The sequence below is a fragment of the Leptopilina heterotoma genome, unplaced genomic scaffold, assembly GCF_015476425.1.
Source record: "Leptopilina heterotoma isolate Lh14 unplaced genomic scaffold, ASM1547642v1 Lhet_123, whole genome shotgun sequence".
In the NCBI taxonomy this organism is placed as follows: Eukaryota; Metazoa; Arthropoda; class Insecta; order Hymenoptera; family Figitidae; genus Leptopilina; species Leptopilina heterotoma.
The window spans coordinates 397215-416910 of NW_025110842.1; the positions used below are offsets into that span (position 1 = coordinate 397215).

At 26.6% G+C, this 19696-nt stretch overlaps 1 protein-coding gene across 10 annotated transcripts in view; it reads right to left on the minus strand.

The window, feature by feature from the left end:
• The window catches only part of LOC122512628 (potassium voltage-gated channel subfamily H member 6), a 240637-nt gene that overhangs the window by 131528 nt on the left and 89413 nt on the right, over window positions 1-19696 (minus strand). For all 10 annotated transcript variants that reach the window (XM_043628562.1, XM_043628564.1, XM_043628566.1 and 7 more), the window contains exon 2: window positions 5220-5450. In XM_043628562.1, coding sequence (XP_043484497.1) covers window positions 5220-5450 — 231 coding nt within the window. The remainder of the gene's footprint in view (window positions 1-5219; window positions 5451-19696) is intronic.

Below are 19696 nucleotides of genomic sequence, written 5' to 3' on the forward strand. Positions count from 1 at the left end.
ATATATGCAGACAAATTGCCGAGAGTTCAGTTTTAATGGGTTAACGGCTCTCTCCCTTCTAATTGGTCGATGACGCTCTGTGCCCTCACAACTTGTGACGTCATTCCGAGTGCAATGCTCCTGCAATGACGTGGTGAGAGTCATACACAGTGTGGAGCAAAGTCAATGTTCAGAAATAGTAGCTCACGAAACAAAACGCAAGTGTTCCTTTTGCCAGAAACAAAAGTGAACAACCGAAATACTTTCCCGAGTTTACACGAAATAGTAACGGACGTAATTAACATAATGGAGATAAATTGAATAATAAAAGGACGTAATTGACCAACGAACTAATTGACATAATTGACCATGGAATTGACCACCGAAATGATCGACAGACCACGTAATTGATCACCGAATTAATCAACAGAATTGACCACCGAATTCGTCGAAATAATGGAACTAACCAACGTAATTGAACACCGAACTAGTCGACACAATTGACCACCCGAACTAATCGAACTAATCGAACCACCCGAACCCCCGAACTAATCGACATGATTGAATATTTATTTTGAAAATAATTGAATCGTTTTAAAGGATTTGATTGATGTTCCAAAATGACACGAATCGTACAAGCAAAATGCATCCGTACACACGTGACTCTACTCTGGACCATGTTCAACATGATGAAAAATTATGCCCACGTTTGCCATTGCATCTTAAAATAACTTGTAACTACTCATATTTATGGTAATGAATAAGGACCATGGGGGAAAGTGTAATAAATGGAGTTGAAATTAGCGAGGGGATTTTCTTTACTATCTCCGAGCTGAAAACGCCGTTAGGAAGTTCATTGTCCTGTGTGGTGAAGAGGTGAGCCATAATGCACCGCAGTTGTTGCTGATGCGCGCTGGAGAAGTGAGAGTAGAGCATTAGAGCGCAGGATGTAGTTTGGGGGTGGTGGTGATGGTGGGAACGGAAAAAGCTCACAGTGACGTCGCACACATTTGCCCTCTGGCAAATGAAGCAGTCGAATTGGGAAATGGTTCCTTTTCTCTTTTCTCCTTTTTTTCGATTTAAACCCTCTGCTGATACTTAACAACCGTTGTGGCCAAAAATGACGATTTTTGATCAAAATGATTTGATAATTTGGTCCAATGACCATAAGAACCTAAATCCTAAACCTTTCCTGATATTAACATCATTAATATCAGAAAGGCTTAAACCTTTCTGAAATTAATGATGTCAATATCAGGAAAGGTTTAAACCTTTCCTGACATCAATGTTAGGAAAGGTTTAAACCTTTCTTGAAATTAATATCAGGAAAAGTTTAAACCTTTCCTAACATTGATGTCAGGAAAGGTTTAAACCTTTCCTAACATTGATATCAGGAAAGGTTTAAACCTTTCCTGATATTAACTTTAGGAAATGTTAAAACCTTTCTTGATATTGACATCATTAATTTCAGAAAGGTTTAAAGAAGAAGAAGAGGAAGAGCAAGGAAAAGGTTATTTACGACTTTACTTTAATACACCGGGAAAGAAATCTTCTTGAACACATTTGTCTCAATTACCGAGGTTTATAAAAATTCCTCCATTGTCTAACACAAGATGCAACAGAGTAACTAGGTCAGACCTTCAGAACTGCGCACCTAGAGAATAGACGCTAGGATTAAACAGCAAAAATCCTTTACGACATGAAGATGCCCCAATCCGAAATTTATCGAAAATGCTCCTCACTAACAATCTGTTGAATATTTTTAATAAAACACGCTCACCTTCCCAAAGGAGCTTTTCTTCCGAGCACCCCAAAACAGAACAGTACCAATTTAGAACCAATTTTGATAGATTCAGTACCATTTTTTGGTAATTTTAGCACAAATTTTGGTACTACTTTGGATACAATTTTTGGTTCCAGTTTTGGTTTCAATTTGGATACAATTTTTGGTACTGTTTTGGTCTCAATTTGGATAAAATTTTTGGTACTGTTTTGGTTTCAGTTGGAATACAATTTTTGGCACTGTTTTGTGGTTTCAATTTGGATACAATGTTTGGTTCTGTTTTAACAACGAAAATCGAAAAAGTCAGCTACCTACTTGTCAGAAATGTATGCTAAATAGATTGTCGGTAGTAACATAGGTCTATTGATCGAACACGCGTTCGATGAATGAGACTTGTATTTATCGTTTTGTATCGAGGTCTTGGGAACACAGAAGGAGCACCACCACCGGTGGTACTAAAATGTTATACTCCCTTGTGTCAACGTCACTAAACACAGGTGTCAATCACATGCAGAACTTTGTGGAGCACACGAATAGTAATAAACAACCGAATGGCACACTAACACTGCCAATAAATACCTTAACTATACCACTTCCGAGACATATCGCCACAACTGTCGAATAGTCCCAACATCATCCAACTACCACGTCGATTTTTATGCCTCTTTTCAAAAATTAATACCAAAATCCTTTCGAGAGTACAAAACACCCATGATGTCAGACTCTTTACAACAGTTCGAAAACTCCTTGATGTCGAACTATTCCCAATGGTCCATAACCCCCTCGATGTCAGACTATTCTCAAGGGTCCAACACCCCCTCGATGGCAAACTATTCCTGAGGGTCCAAAAAACCCCCTCGATGTCAGACTATTCTCAAGGGTCCAACACCCCCTCGATGGCAAACTATTTCCAAGGCTCCAAAACCCCTTTGAGTTAGGAGCCTAAAATCCGAAGGGGTTTTGAACCCCAAATGTAATTTTTCCGAAATGTCATTTTACCGAACTGCACTTTTGCGAATACTCATTTTTGCGAAAAGCCAATTTTGCGAAATATCACTTTTGCGAATTGTCATTTTTTCGAAAAGCTATTTTTGCGAATTGTCATTTTTAAGAAATGTAATTTTACGAATTGTCACTTTTGCGAATCGCCATTTTTACGAATTGTCAAATTTCCGAAAAGTAATTTTTGCGAATTGTCATTTTTGCGAAAAATACAATAGAAAACTTGTAGGTCTATAAATTCACTATTGTATTTTTCGCAAAAATGACAATTCGCAAAAATGACTTTTCGAAAAATTGACAATTCGTAAAAATGGCGATTCGCAAAAATGACTTTTCGGAAAATTGACAATTCGTAAAAATGTCAATTCGCAAAAGTGACAATTCGCAAAAGTGACAATTCGCAAAAATGACATTTCTTAAAAATGACAATTCGCAAAAATGTCAATTCGTAAAAATGGCTTTTCGCAAAAATGACATTTCACAAAAAGGTCTTTTCGTAAAAATGACAATTCGCAAAAATGAATTTTCGAAAAATTGACTAATCGTAAAAATAGCGATTCGCAAAAATGACTTTTCGGAAAATTGACAATTCGTAAAAATGGCCATTCGCAAAAATGACAATTCGCAAAAGTGACATATCGCAAAATTGACTTTTCGCAAAAATGACTATTCGCAAAAGTGCAGTTCGGTAAAATGACATTTCGGAAAAATGACATTTGGGGAATAATCATGCGTCCCTCTTAGACTTTGGTTCCCAATTCAAAAATAGTCGAAAGATTGGGGGCAAAAAATAGTCATAGTATCGGAGAAGAAATAGTCGAAGCATCAAAAAAGAAAGAATAGTCGACGCATCAAAAAAGAAAGAAGTAGTGGAAGGAAAGAACAGTCGAAACATCGAAAAAGAAAGAACAGTTCGAAAAGTGGAACAAACGCGGAATATTGGTGACAATTGGAAAACAGATGTGAGAGAAAATTAACAAGAGGTCACTGAAGGGGTTGAACTGGGGTGGATGCCGATGTGTATATGTATACAGATACAAGACCGGAGAGACCTCGGGATATGACTATGATTAATTATACAGTAGTTGAATATCGATCTTCACCCAGTAACGCTTAAGGTCAGACACTACTGCATCGACAGAGAGAGAGAATGGAATGAGTGTGTGCAAATCGACTGTTTCCCGGCGGGAACAAATTTAATTTTCCCGCTCTAAATAAACCATGTCTGTATGTGCTTCCCAAGGGTGCTCCTTGAATTTACAAGTAGTGGAGGCAAATTTTTTTTTGTTTCATTTGTCGCAAGCCTATTTTTGGAATGTACTTCTGGAGTTCTTTTCGGTGTTGGTTTTATTGGTATTGCTGTTTCGGGTGCTTTTGGAAATTTTACTACTTCTGCTACTTTCGATACTGCTACTACATCTGCTAGTCTTAATACTTTAAAACATTTGCTACTTTTGATTCTCCTACTACTTCCTTAATTTTTGTTTCTTCTGATGCTTTAAATTCTTTAACTACTTCCACTACATCGGTGATTTTTGTTTCTTCTGATGCTTTAAATTCTTTAACTACTTTTACAACTTTTGCTACTTCTGCTACTTTAGCAACTTCCAAATTTCACGACCAACTTCTGCTTCGTTCAGTTTGTTATCAGAACCAAAAATCCTAACAAAAAAACAAGATCATGAATAACTATTTTCGATGACAATTTGGCAACAGTACAATAATTTTCCGTCTATTTTTGGACTGTTTCAGGAAACAATGTGTCTCTTGGGGGAGAGAGAGAGAGCCAGAGGACTGTGGCTCGCGTGTCTAAGGAATTCAGGATATCCTCCTCGAGTTGTGAAATACACCTCGATATTTCCTATTCAGAATATACACTAACGACTGCAATCATCCTTCTGGTGTTATACGAATACGACCCCTTCTCGGTTTAATTTAAATTAAACCCCTCTCGACCTTTCGCCTCTTATGGTAATATTTCAAACGCATAAAGAAGCCACATCCCTTTCTTGATAACAACAACAACCTTTGCACTGTTAGTTAGAAGAGCAAAGGGATTATGTCCGGTCTTCATTTTCATAATTCTCCCTCTGAAATTGGTTTAATTATCCTTAAGCTCTTCTCTAAAGTAACCCAAATCTTTTTTAAGCCTCGACCCTGTTTTTTTGGTAAACTGCCTCTTTTATCAAACGGTGAACAGGTACCTGGGGAAAATTAAACTTTACTGGTTAATTAACCATGTTTACTTAATTAACCATCTGATGATGCTAACCTATCTTTACTCTGCTGATGCTAACGACCGTTATCGTCAAGAATCGTCAAGTAACGTCAAGTATCGTCAAGAATCATCAAAAAATCGCCAACTTATCGAACCGTATGAATGGTTTAGTGGAAGAATCGTCAAAAAATCGCCAACTTATCGAACCGTATGAATGGTTCAGTGGAAGATACTCACCGTCTTTTCTGTAGTAAAGTATTTCGAAGTGTTTTTCGTCTCCGGCCAAAAGTGCGTCCCGCAATGCAGCGACTGCATGTGGCGATGTCATTGGTCCATGCAGAAATTCGCACACCGCCGGCCTCTGCATGACTTCTGCTCTCGAGAACCCCGTTAATCGGCAGAACCCGTCTGAGCAATATATTATGTGACATAGTCCGTGTTGAGCGTTGGCTACCAAGAAGCTTCGATCTGAAATACGAAAAACAATCTTTAATTGTTGACAAGAGTAAAATTCTTAGTAATCTCTTACTAAGGCTCAGTCTTTGCTGATTTCTTTCAGAAGTCAGCGAACCTAAGGTTCTGAATATTTACCATGGTCAAGATTAAAAAAACCGTTCGAAAAATAAAGGATTTCTTCGTGGTCTGAAATGGGTTCGAACTCAGATGGGAAACTGGGTTTTTACATTAGAAAACGATGGATTGTGTTGGACCCCAAGGTCCAACTTTCTCGGTTTGTTTTTTAATTTCCTTTCCCTAAGACTAATATTAGAAGTCTCTTATGAGGGTTTAAAAATAAGCCTCGCCGACTTGACACTTGCGGCATGTTAGGCTCGACTAATGGGACCTTTGCCAACGATGTCACTATGACCAGGAGATCTACTTCGATGCCTATTTACCACTGCATCGAAGTCTTTCACCAGGTCAAGTTAAATCGTACCCCAACCCTCAATGTTCGAGTGGTCAACCCCACGTACCTTTGGGTTTAATTCCGCACCCATTTCAGACCACGAAGAAAATCCTTTATTTTTCGAACGGTTTTTAGTGGGTCAAGCAGGAATGGAGTAAAACAACGATTCTGCTTAACGCTACAAAAAAACCTGTTATTTTTTCGAACGGTGAGTGAGCTGACTACAAAAAAAATCCTTAATGTTTTAAATAGTTTTTTTTTTTTTTGTTTGAATGGTTTTTAGTAATTTTCCGAATCGAACTTATGAGTTCTTTTTACATTTCCCCAACATAAAATGTTTCACCTTTGCCCAAAAAAAAAAAAAAAAAAAACTCCCATAGGTCGAGTGAAATTCGAAAATTCAAGTTTTCAACTTTTGGCTAGAATCCGTGAGTGAAATTCGGTCACGACCACAAGGTCATTGGCATAGTGATATTATCAAAAATACATTTTACTAAAAACATTACGTGGAAACGAAAATAAAAATTTTCAAAGGATAAAAGAGAGATTTGCAAAAAAAAATTATTATTTCAAACTCAATAAAATCGATCACTATTTTTTTGAAAATAAAAACAAAAAATAAAAACAAAAAAAAAAGGTTGAAAGTATGAAAAACAAATTTTTAATTAATGATCATTGCCTTTTGACACTTTCGTTTTCAATTGAGAGAAAAATAAACAAGATACATCTCTCATATATACACAAACACAGACACACCAGGGCATATTTCACAACTGAATTCGACACGCGGAAAAAGGAAATTCCCTCTTACAAGATTTATTGCACTTCAGAAATAAATTCAAGCCTGCACTTGTTGAATTTACAGATTATTCTAGATCAACTCGGATTATATGATTATCTCAAGCTTCACTTTTCAGTAAATATGTTCTATTTTCACCCCTTTTATGTTGCTGAAACTCTTTTTCTTTTAATACCCCAATTCAAATAGTATATATGGGAGAATAGTTAAAATACTAGAAAAATAAAATTTTAAATGTAAAATATAAAATACTGTAAAAAATAGTTTACAGGCATTGCACTCGATACTTTAAAAAAGAAAATTTTATTTATAAAAAGTGGCTCTTGAAAATCAAATGCTTCGTTTCTAATTATTTCAATTTTTTTTTTTCTTTTTTTTTTTTTTTTTTTTTTTTTTTAATAACTTGTTTTATTATTTTTATCATTTTTAAATAACCGGCGTTAGTATTCTGTAGATTATTTAACATTACTATTACAGTTGCTCCAACAATTTTTTTTTTTTTTTTTAAATAACTTATTTTATTATTTTTGTTATTATAACGTATTTTCATTATTGTTAAATAACCGGCGTTTGTTTTTACGCGCTAATATATATTCTGTCGGTAAAAGTTGCTATTACAGTTGCTCGAATTTTTTTTTTTTTTTTTTTTTTTATATTAATACATTTATTATACGTAGATATTAGTCGATTAGGTTGATTTTAATCAAACCTTATAAAGAAACCGCACTTTTTCACAAAATTGCCATCTGACAAAGAAAATTCAGTTTTCTGAAAAAAAACCAAAGAGGGGACTCTGAGAATTTTAAATAACACTCTTTGGCCGATGTCCAAGAACGCGGATATATTTATCGTGCGTATCACTATTGCTTTCCGTATTTGTATATTAGATTTAAAAAAGAACCGCTTTCTTTCTCTATTCGCTTAATCTAATAATTAGAGATTATACAAAAAAAAGTATCAAAGTTTTTCGTTTTGAAAACTTGAAAATTTGTCAATTCACCGTGGAAACGAAAGAAAGTGGGTCACAAACTCAAGGTTACAAAATTATTCCACTGCCTTTCAGTTGAATTAAATTTTCAATTAATTTCTAGCTTATTCATAATCAAAACATATTTCATTCTATCAGCGTATACATAACAGAGAAATAAAAAAAAAACTTGGCGATATTTAGCGAAAATTTCATCATTAATTTCCCCTGCAGTGACAACAAATTTCCTCTACTATATAAAAACTATAATGATAATGAATCAGTATTTTTGGTATTTTTGATTTTTACCACGAATTTATGACTCAATATTATAAAATTATTAAAAATGATTTAAATTTCAAAGGAAGTAACGAAAGTGAAAAATAAAATTAGAAATTTTTGGAATAGTTAGAAAATTCGGTTGTAGAACGATTCTCAAAACGAGTGGCGACAACCAAGAAGACTAATGAATCAGGAAATACAAAATACTTGTTCCTACTTGTTATTAAAAAAAAAAAAAAAAAAAAAATTCGAGCAACTGTAATAGCAACTTTTATCTACAGAATATATATTAACGCGTAAAAACTAACGCCGGTTATTTAACAATAATAGAAATACGTTATAATAACAAAAATAATAAAATAAGTTATTATAAAAAAAAAAAAAAAAAATTGTTGGATCAACTGTAATAGTAATATTAAATAATCTACAGAATACTAACGCCAGTTATTTAAAAAATAGTAAAAATACGTTATAATAACAAAAATAATAAAATAAGTTATTAAAAAAAAAAAAAAAAAAAAAAAAAAAATTGTTGGAGCAATTGTAATAGTAATATTAATTATTCTACAGAATACTAACGCCTAAATACTAACGCCGGTTATTTAACAGTAATAAAAATACGTTATAATAACAAAAATAATAAAATAAATTATTATAAAAAAAAAAAAATTGTTGGAGCAACTGTAATAGTAATATTAAATAATCTACAGAATACTAACGCCAGTTATTTAAAAAATAATAAAAATACGTTATAATAACAAAAATAATAAAATAAGTTATTAAGAAAAAAAAAAAAAATTGTTGTAGCAACTGTAGTAGTAATATTAATTATTCTACAGAATACTAACGCCTAAAGACTAACGCCGGTTATTTAAAAATAATAAAAATAACAAAAATAATAAAACAAGTTATTAAAAAAAAAAAAAAAAAAAAATACTGCAGAGCAATAACAAAACCACTGTAATAGAAATATTAAATCATCCACATTCTAATAACATTATAAAATCTCGATGAAAATCTTTTTATAGACTTAGGGCGTTTAAAAAAAGAAAGAAAGAAAAATTTAAATAATTCAAATAAGCCAGGAGACTTCTTCTCGAATTAGAATCATGAGATTTGAAATCCACCTGATCTACTTTATTCAGACCCTGAACTCTCTGTCAAATGGACTTCTCGTGTCAAATTTCATTATAATAATAAGAATAATATTGATGCAAGGGTGAAAAGGGTTCTGAATGGGCGTTGATTTAAAAAGAAGAAGAAGAAGAATAAGGAGAAATGATAAAAAGAAAGAAAGAAAAAAAAATTGCTTGACGCATCTTTGTGTCAAGTGACGAGAGCCTACGTCAGATTAGAAGCCAAGGCTTGACAACCGACGCCACACTGAGAGGGGTTGGCATACATATTTTTTATTATATAAATTAGCCCTCGTATGGTTTCCTCGAGAATCTATCGAGGACTAATACCTATTAGGGAGTTCCTCTCATCTGGGACATGTCCCACATATCTTAATGGACCGATTTCTCTTTCTCCTCCGAAAATAGTTTGTTATCTTAAAAAAAAAAAAAAAAAAAAAAAAAAAAAAAATTCCCCATAAATGTTACGCGAAGTTTAAAGAATGTTTTCTTAGTGTTCTCCCTACTATCTTCATCAAATTTCGCAAAACAATTCAATTATTTAACAAAAAAAAATGGATAAAATTGAATTATTTAACAAAAAAAATGATAGAATTCAATTATTTAACAAAAAATTGATAAAATTCAATTATTTTCATAAATAATAAAATTTCCACAGGAATTCAATTAATTTCAAATAGCATTTTCAAAAAAAAAAAAATTCGAAAAAATGAAATTAATCAATTATTTAACAAAATAATGATAAAAAATTATAATAATGATAGTAATAATAATAGTAACAATGAATAGTAATAATAATAAATGATAATAAAATATAAAATTTATTATTTATTATTAGGTATTAAATTTATTATTATTAAAAAAAAAAAAAAAACAAAAACAATAATAGGTAATAAATGATAATAATAAATAATGAGAAGTGGTAAAAAATTATAATAATAATAGTAATAATAAATAATAAATAATAATGATAATAATAATAACAATAAATGTATGCATAATGTGGAATTTATATTCGAAAAAGGAGATGGATGACAAAAGAGTACTTGTCGGAGAAAATTGTATACTCATTACATTTGGAGAGAAGCAAATAACGAGTGATTTGTCACAAAATGCGTGAATGAGGGAGCAAACTGGCAATTGTCGGGATTGACTGTATGTAGTCTATACAGTTCTGTATAATGGAAAAAAGAGGAAGTCTACAACGCGAGTGTATAAGTCATATACAATTACCCACACAACTCCAGAAAACATGCACACATTGTGTGTCAAAAGACAGGGTAGCCTGATTTTCAAATCACTTGTCTGACAACTTCTATACTTTTTCTCCTGAAATTCTTCAAAAATTCCCTTCGAATTGATTTTTTTTCCTTCTACTTATTTCTATATTGCCTCTTTGTCGTCAATTTCTCGAAAAACTTGTTTCTAAATAAAATTTTAAATTTAAATTTTTTTTTCTAAATATTTTTTTTTTTTTTTTTTTATTTAATAGAAATTAGATAATATTTAATAGAAATTAAACGCCACAATTCGAATTGGATTTTTTTACTTCTATTTTTGTCGGTTTTTTTCGAAATTAACCCCAAAAGTTGTTTCCGAATATTCATTTTTTTTTTTTTTTTTTTTTTTTTTTTTTTTTTTATTTCATTCAATTTTTATAGAAAGCAAACGAAAAGGCGCGACAATTCCAAAGTATGAAATAAATTTTAAACGCTCTTTAAATTCCATAATACGATAGCAGCCTTCTGCCAAATGGTTACAATTATTCCAGGCCATTTGGCAAACGTCACTGTACAACCAAGGTGTTATGATAAATTACGAACTTTTTCCTCCATTTCCAAATGAAAAAAAAAAAAAAAAAAAAAAAAAAAAAAATTCCACAACCTTTTATTTCGACAAAAAAAGAGTAGAAGAAAAAAAACTAAAACCTGAACATAAAATAATTAACTTTTACCTCTAATTTTACGCTTTAAATGTTTTTTTGCCCTAACCTTCAAATTCTAATTGAACGGTTAAACCACAAATTAGGAAATTACTTTCTAAAATACAAAAAAGAAAACTATTTCTATTTGAACAATTATTGAAGATTACGATCTCTCTGGAAAAATATATGACCTTGCAAATTCTAATCTTATCTTGCGTCGTCAAAATGGAAAAAAGAGAAAGAAAGAAAAAGAAAAAAGGGCGACAAAAGAAGTGCGTTTACAGGAGGTCGTCAAAAAACCGCAGTAATAAAAGCAAAATAGTGTTTTTTTAAAACTTACGCTTTCACCCCTCTTTACTTTTTTTGACCCCTTAAATTCAATTATTTTCAAAATTTTTTTTTTTTAAATTCTCCTCAAAATTTCAATTATCTTTATAAATAACAATATTCTTCTGCAAAATTCAATTACTTTTAAAATTTTTTTAAAAAATCTGTTCAAAATTTCAATTATCTTTATAAATAATAAAATTCTTCTTTGGAATTCAATTATCTGCAAAAATTCTAATAAAATTCTTGTCAAAATTTCAATTATCTTTATAAATAATAAAATTCATCCGGGAAATTTAATTACTTTCTAAAGTTCTCATAAAATACTCTGCAAAAATTCAATTATTTTCATAAATAATAAAAATCTCAGAAATTCAATTATTTTTGAAAATCTTAATAGAATTCTTAGCAACTATTCAATTATTTTCATAAATAACAAAATTCAACGTAGGATTTAATAATTGAATTTCAATTCTTCGAAAAAATTGATTATTTAAAAAAATGTTTTTTTAAATTCTTTGGAAAAATTCAATTCTTTTCAAAAATTTTAAAAAATAATTTTCGCAATAATTCAATTATTTTCATAAATAATAAAATTTATCGCTGGAATTCAATTATATTCAGAAAATTGTATCAAATTCTTTGCAAAATTCAATTATTTTCAAAATCAATAAACTTCTTCGTAGAAATTCAATTATTTTCAAAATTAATAAACTTCTTCGAAGAAATTCAATTATTTATAAAAAAAAATTTTAAAAAACATTGTCGTCAACATTTTAATTATTTTTATAAATAAATAACAAAATTGTTCGACAAAATTCAATTATTCTAAAAAATTTTAATAAAATTCTTATTCAAAATTTTCAATTAACTTTATAAATAATAAAATTCATGGTAGAAATTCAATTATTTTCAAAAGTTCTGATAAAATTCTTTGCAAAATTCAATTATTTTCATAAATAATAAAAATTATTTTAAATACAATTTTAATTGAAGTTTTTTTTAAATAATTCAATTATTCTTTAAGATTTTAATAAAATTCCTCGCAAACTATTCAATTATTTATATAAATAATTCTTTGAAAGAATTAATTTTTGTCGATAAATAACAAAATTATTCACGAAAATTTAATTATTTTCAGGTATTTTAATAAAATTCATTGCAAAATTCAATTATTTTCCTAAAAATAAACAATATTCATCATAAGTATTCAATTATTTTTAAAAGTAACAAATTTATTCTTGGAAATTCAATTATTTAAAAAAATTCTAATGCAATCGTTCGGAAGAATTCAATTATTTTCATAAATAGCAAAATGTTTTTTAGGAATTCAATTATTTTTAAAAAAATTTAATAAATTGCGACACTGACTTTCAATTATTGTCGAAAATTTTAATAGAATTCTTTGTAAAATTTAATTATTTTTAAAAACTTTTCGAAATAATTCTTTGAAAGAATTCAATTATTTCGAAAAATAACAAAATTATTCCTGAAAATTTAATTATTTACAGGCCTTTTTATAAAATTCTCTGCAAAATTCAATTATATTCATAAATAACAATATTCATCACAAGAATTCAATTATTTTCAAAAATTCTTATAAAATCGTTCGCAAGAATTCAATTATTTTCATCAATAAAAAATACTTTTTAGGAATTCAATTATTTTCAAAAAAAAATTTAATAAAATGTCAAAAAAAAAAATAAATAATAATAAAATAATAATAATAATAATAATAATAATAATAATAATAATTGAATAAATGTCAAAAATTTTAATAGAAATTCTTTGTAAAATTTTATTATTTTTTAAAACTTATCGCAATTCAATGATTTTCAATATATTTTCATAAAATTTCCAAACAGAATTTGATTATTTAAAAAATGTTTTGTAAAAATCATCGTAAGAATTCAATTCTTTTCATGAATAATAAAAATTTCTCCGGAATTCAATTATTTTAATTAGAATTTCAAAAATAATTGAATATCTTAGAAGATTTTTATTACTTACGAAAATAATTAAATTATTGCGGAAATATTTATTAAAATGATTAAAAAGAATTGAATATCAGTGAAAGATTTTGTTATTTTTGAAAATAATTGAATTCTTCATAAGAATTTGATTAAAATTTTCAAAAATAATTGAATTTCTGAGAAGATTTTTATTATTCATGAAAATAATAATTGTTTATGAAAATAATAATTGTTTATGAAAATAATAAGTATAAAATATATCATTATTATATAAACAGTCAATTAAAATCTCCACTTTAAGAAAACGATAATGACCAATAAAAACGATTAATTTGAATTTAGAGCGAGAAAAACAACGATAAATAGCAAGAAAAGAAAAGCCAGTTGACAAACATTAATTATTTAAAATATATTAGTGACACAAGAACATTTAGAAAAGGTAAAACAAAAAATAAATTTAAAGTAGATCCAAATTTGCGAAATAGACAACACAAACACAAACTCGAAACGAATTAATTTAGTACACTAACACGTGTGTGTTGACTAATAAAAAATTACAAAAGACACATAAATGCGCCTGCGGGGAAAAAACAGATATAAATCACGCGCTCACAGCTAATGAAAGAAAATCGTAAATTAGAGCATTTATGTATAGAAAATTATAGATAGAATCAATAAATAAACAGTGTATATAACAATATAATGGGGATTAAATATAATAATGATAAATGAGTGAATGAAAATATATACCTATATAAATAGAAAAGAAAATAAAATAATCGCTAAATTTAATTTCGTTTCAATTTTTTTAAGAAGAGGAACAAAAGAATGTTGCGAACGGTTTCTACTTTGTGTTTAAGGGATCTCGTTCATAAAATACTTAGGCCTTTTTTTAAACCCCCCCCCTTTTTTTATGGCATTTTTTTCTCTTCGTAATTAATTAATTAATTTTAGCCACTAAGAACTACAATTTGTTCTTTTTTATAATTTCCACTACTTATTCGTTAATTATTATTATTTATTTATTTATTTATTTATTTATTTATTTATTTATTTATTTATTTATTATTTATTATAATTTTTTTTTTTTTTTTTTTTTTTTTATTTTTTTTTATTTATTTTTTATTATTATTTTTTTGACTGTAAAATAAATTCAGTGAAAAATGCTTAATTTTATAGTGAAAAACTCCCCTAAATTCCTAATTCCTGATCTAACGCTATAAATTTTAATCTAGTTATCTAGTTCATGTGGATTAAAGTAGGTCGTTTTTAGTAAAGATATTAAAAAGGGGGATACTTTTTGGTGAGAGTTTAATACATTGCTCATTGTGTTAGGGATAATTAAAGGTCTTTGAGGAAAGTGTTTTCGAAAATTTGTCATCGTATGTTAGTCAGAGTTGTCAGTATACACAGTATAAGCCTTGGCCTCTTTCGGGAAAATTTCATTGTAAAAAAGGGCGCGGAAATTAAAAGCTACCATGTGGGGGTTGTTTAAGGAAGAATTATTAAAGTATTTCTCGGACTGTTGATATGAATATCTTTCTTCTCCTTCTTTGTCTTCTACCTCTTTTACTACTTCTCTTTCTTCTTCTTCTTTTTTAGAAATTTTTTTTTCTTCTTCTTCTTCTACTACTACTTTTACTCTTATTTCCTCTTTTTTCTGCTATTTTTAATTCTTAAACTTTTTTTTTTTTTTTTTTTTAAACTTTTTTTTTTTTTTTTTTTTTTTTAACTTCGCACTCGATAATTAATTTTAAAAATAATTGAATTCCTGTGAAAAATTCTAATATTTTTTGTAAATAATTGAATTCTTCTAAAGAGAATATTAAAAAGTATTTTTTGTAAATAATTGAATTTTTTTAAAGAGAATATTAAAAAATATTTTTTTTTTAATAATTAGCTATCGAAAAATTAAACTTGACGACCAAAAAAAACGAGTTTTAGACACTTTTCAAAACTGACAAAAATTCCATTCTATTTTTTATTTTCCCGACTCTTTTTCCTAATTTTCATCAAAAATATTTACTTTCTTTCTTATCCCACTGCTTTGAATTTAATTCCTGGGCAACGAATTTCCAAAAATTATTTCAATCTTGCGAAAAAATTTTATAAAACTTTTTAAATAATTCAAATAATAAAATTATTTTATTTATATTATTATTATTAAATAATAAAATAATTTCATAAATAATAAAATTCTTCTAAGAAATTCAATTATTTCTAAAAATTTTAATCAAATTCTTAAGAAGAATTCAATTATTTTCAAAAATTAAAAAAAAATTTTTTTTTGCAATAAGTCAATTATTTTCATAAATTAATAAAAATTTTTCTCAGAAATTAAATTATATTCAGGAATTTCTATAAAATTCATTTGTAAAATTTAATTATTTTCATAAATAACAATACTCATCGCAAGAATTCAATTATTTTCAAAAATAATAAAATTTTTACAGGGTTTCAATTATTTTCGTAAATAATAAATTTTTTTTTCCGAATTCAATTATTTTCATGCGAATAATAAAACTCATTGCAGAATTTCAATTTTCTTTAATGAAATTTTAATCCAATTTTCTCGAAAAATCGTATTTATTCTTAAAAATTTTATTAAAATTCGTCAAAAGAATTCATTCATTTAAAAATTGATTCGTAAAATTCTTTATGAGAATTCAATTATTTAAGAAACATGCAATTATTTTTAATACAATTTTAAATCGAGTTTCTTTAAAAATATAATTATTCTTACAAATCGTATTTAAAAATTCGTCGATAGAATTAAAGTATTTATAAATTTCTTGATATAATTCTTTATGGGGATTGAATTTTAAGAAATATTTAATTGTTCAATAAATTATTTATTTGCATTTTATTTGTATTTAAATAATTGAATAATTTTGAAAAAGTTTCAAATTAGAATTAATTTTTAAACTAGTTTCATTTTTTTTTTTATTTATTTTTTTTTTTTTTTTTAATATTATTTTAAACAATTTTTTTTCAATTGAATATTAAAAGCAATATCGGTAATTTTTAGCATAATGTAAAAAAAAGGGGTAAATAGTAGATTTTAGTAGAAAAATACGAATCGTATGTTGGGGTAAAAGAGTAAAGACGTAAAAGGGTTAAGGGGGTAAAGAAGTACGGGGGCAAAAAGTAACGGGGGAAGAAAGAAAGTAAATGGGGTAAAAGAGTAAAAAGGGGGAAAAGGAGAAAAAGGTGGAAAAGAGTAAAAAAAAGGGGGGAGAAAAAGGGGGAAAAGAGTAAAAAAGGGGGGGGGGAGAAAAAGGGGAAAAACACATGAGCGTTGAAGTGTGAAAAAAATATTTCTAAAAAGAAATATCTAGATATCTTGACCAAAAAAAAAAAAAAAATGTACCTCTTACTCACCGCAACAATGACTTGTAGCATTTCCCGAATAGAAGTAATATTGCCGTTGACGTCTATGGTCTCATTGTTGGTGAGAGAGAAAAAAGAGAGTACTTCTATCACCCCTTATACCCCAATCTTCTACTCTAGCATTATGCCACAAACACTAGTTCCTTTCGGATATAAAAACACAAAAACACACACACACACCAATTCGTTGTCCCTTCTCGAAAATTCAAATGGTCTAAAAGACCACCCCCCCCCTCCCCACCCTTCCTTCCTTCCTTCCTTCTTTGCCTGCCACGCTTCTCGAGATATTTTTAATAATATTGAAAATGGAACTCTGGCTCGTTGCCTGACGTTCCACATTCTTCCACTAGGATTTTACGATTCTCGATTTTCTCTATACGTCAAACAAACAAAATCTTTTTCCCTTTTGTCCTTGCATTATATATGTGTTTGCATATATATATATATATATATATATATTCAAACAAATCTTTATATTTATTTAGTTTTATATGAATATAAAATTAATAAAAATAATAAAACTAATAAAATTAATAAAATTAATACAAATAATAAAATTAATAAAATTAAAAAAACTAATAAAATTACTAAATTACTAAAATTACTAAGGTTAATAAAATTAATAAAATTAATAAAATTAATAAAAATAATAAAAATAATAAAATTAAAAAAACTAATAAAATTACTAAATTACTAAAATTACTAAGGTTAATAAAATTAATAAAATTAATAAAAATAATAAAAATAATAAAAATAATAAAATTACTAAATTACTTAAATTACTAAAGTTAATAAAATTAATAAAATTAATAAAAATAATAAAATTAATAAAATTACTAAATTACTAAAATTACTAAAGTTAATAAAATTAATAAAATTAATAATATTAATAAAATTAATAAAAATAATAAAATTAATAAAATTACTAAATTACTAAAATTACTAAAGTTAATAAAATTAATAAAATTAATAATATTAATAAAATTAATAAAATTGACTATAATAATTTAAATGTTCCTTCATTCATTCACTTTTTCTGTCCCTCACACTCTGAAGCCGTCGTTTGTTTATTTTATACTTTTGTATTTTTTTTGTTAACTTTAAATAGATTGTATATTACATACAAAATTTTTTATTTTCAAATATAAATTTTTTAAATAATTTCATGATAAAAATTTAAAAAATTCACTTATAAGTACAAAATTAATTATTAATTCAATTTATTGAATTCATATTTGTTTATAATTTCAAAAATTTTTAATAAAATTTCACGAAAGAAGTTTTTTATTATTTTCTAAAAATTTTAATAAATCCTACAATTATTTTATTAAAAAGTAAAATCTTTACAAAAATTCAATTAATTGAAAAACAATTTTAAATTGAATTTCTTTTTCTTTAAATTTTTTTTTTTTTTTAATTTAATTAAAAATTTTTGTTTTAAGGGCATTTGAACCTTGATGACGTCACACATGCTTTGCACAATCTGTAACGTCATCAAGGTTCAAATGCCCTTAATTTTTAATTTTTTTTTTAAATTTTGAAAACAATTAATTTTTTTCCTAAAAATTTTAATAAAATTCTTAGCAACTATTCAATTATTTTCATAAATAATCAAATTCATCGCAGGATTTCAATAATTTTTAATACAATTTTACAGAAAATGTAATTATTCTTTAAATTTTTAATTTCAATTCTTTAAAATGATCAATTATTTAAAAAAATGTTTTTTAAAAACTTTTTTTTTAAATTCAATTAATTTAAAAAAAAAGTATTAAAAATTTGTACACAAGTGCAATTAATTTCGAAACTTAAAAAAGAAAATTTCACCATAATTCAATTATTTTCAGAAATATTAAAAATCTTCTTAGAAATTCAATTATTTTTGAAAATTTTATTTAAATTCTTATGAAGAATTCAAATATTTTCAAAAATAAGAAAATTCTTCTCAGAAATTCAATTATTTTTGAAAATTTTAATAAAATTCATCAAAAGAATTCAATTATTTTTAGAAATTGTAAAAAAAATTCAATTATTTTTAAAAATAACAAAATTTTTCTCAGAAATTCAATTATTTTTGAAAATTTTAATAAAATTCTTTGCAATTATTCAATTATTTTTATGAATAATAAAATACATTGCAGGAATTCAATTATTTTCAAATATTCTAATAAAATTGTTCGAAAGAAATCAATTATTTTAAATACAATTTCAATTAAATATTGTTGCAATAATTCAATTATTCTTATAGCTTTTAATAAAATTCTTCCTGAGAATTCAATTATTTTCATAAATAATTCTTTGAAAGAATTCAATTATTTCGAAAAATAACAAAAGTATTCCTGAAATTTCAATTATTTAAAATAAAATTTTCATAATATTTATTATATTTCTATAAAAATTAATTATTTAAAACAATGTTAAGAAAATTCTTATGAAGAATTCAATTATTTTCAAAAATAACAAAATTTTTCACAGTAATTCAATTCTTTTTAAACATTTTAATAAATATTTCCTCAATAATTCAATTACTTTCATAAATAATAAAATTTATCGCAGGATTTCAATTATTTTTCATACAATTTTACAGAAAATTTAATTTTATTCTTTAAAATTTAATTTCAATTCCTCAAAAAAAATCAATTATTTAAAAAAATATTAAAATTTTGCACAGGAATTCAATTATTATCAAAAATTTAAAAAATACATTTTCGCCATAATTCAATTATTTTCATAAATAATAAAATTTTTTTTTAAGATTTAAATCATATTCAGGAATTTTTATAAAATGAATCTGTAAAATTTAATTATTTTCATAAATAACAATACTCATCACAAGAATTAAATTATTTTCTAAATTAATAAAATTCTTCGCAGATTTTCAATTATTTTCAAAAAATCTAAAAAAAAAATTGTTGTCAACATTTCAATTATCTTTATAGATAAATATTAAAATTCTTCTATAAAATTCAATTATTTTCATGAATTTCGAGATGAATTTTAATAAAATTT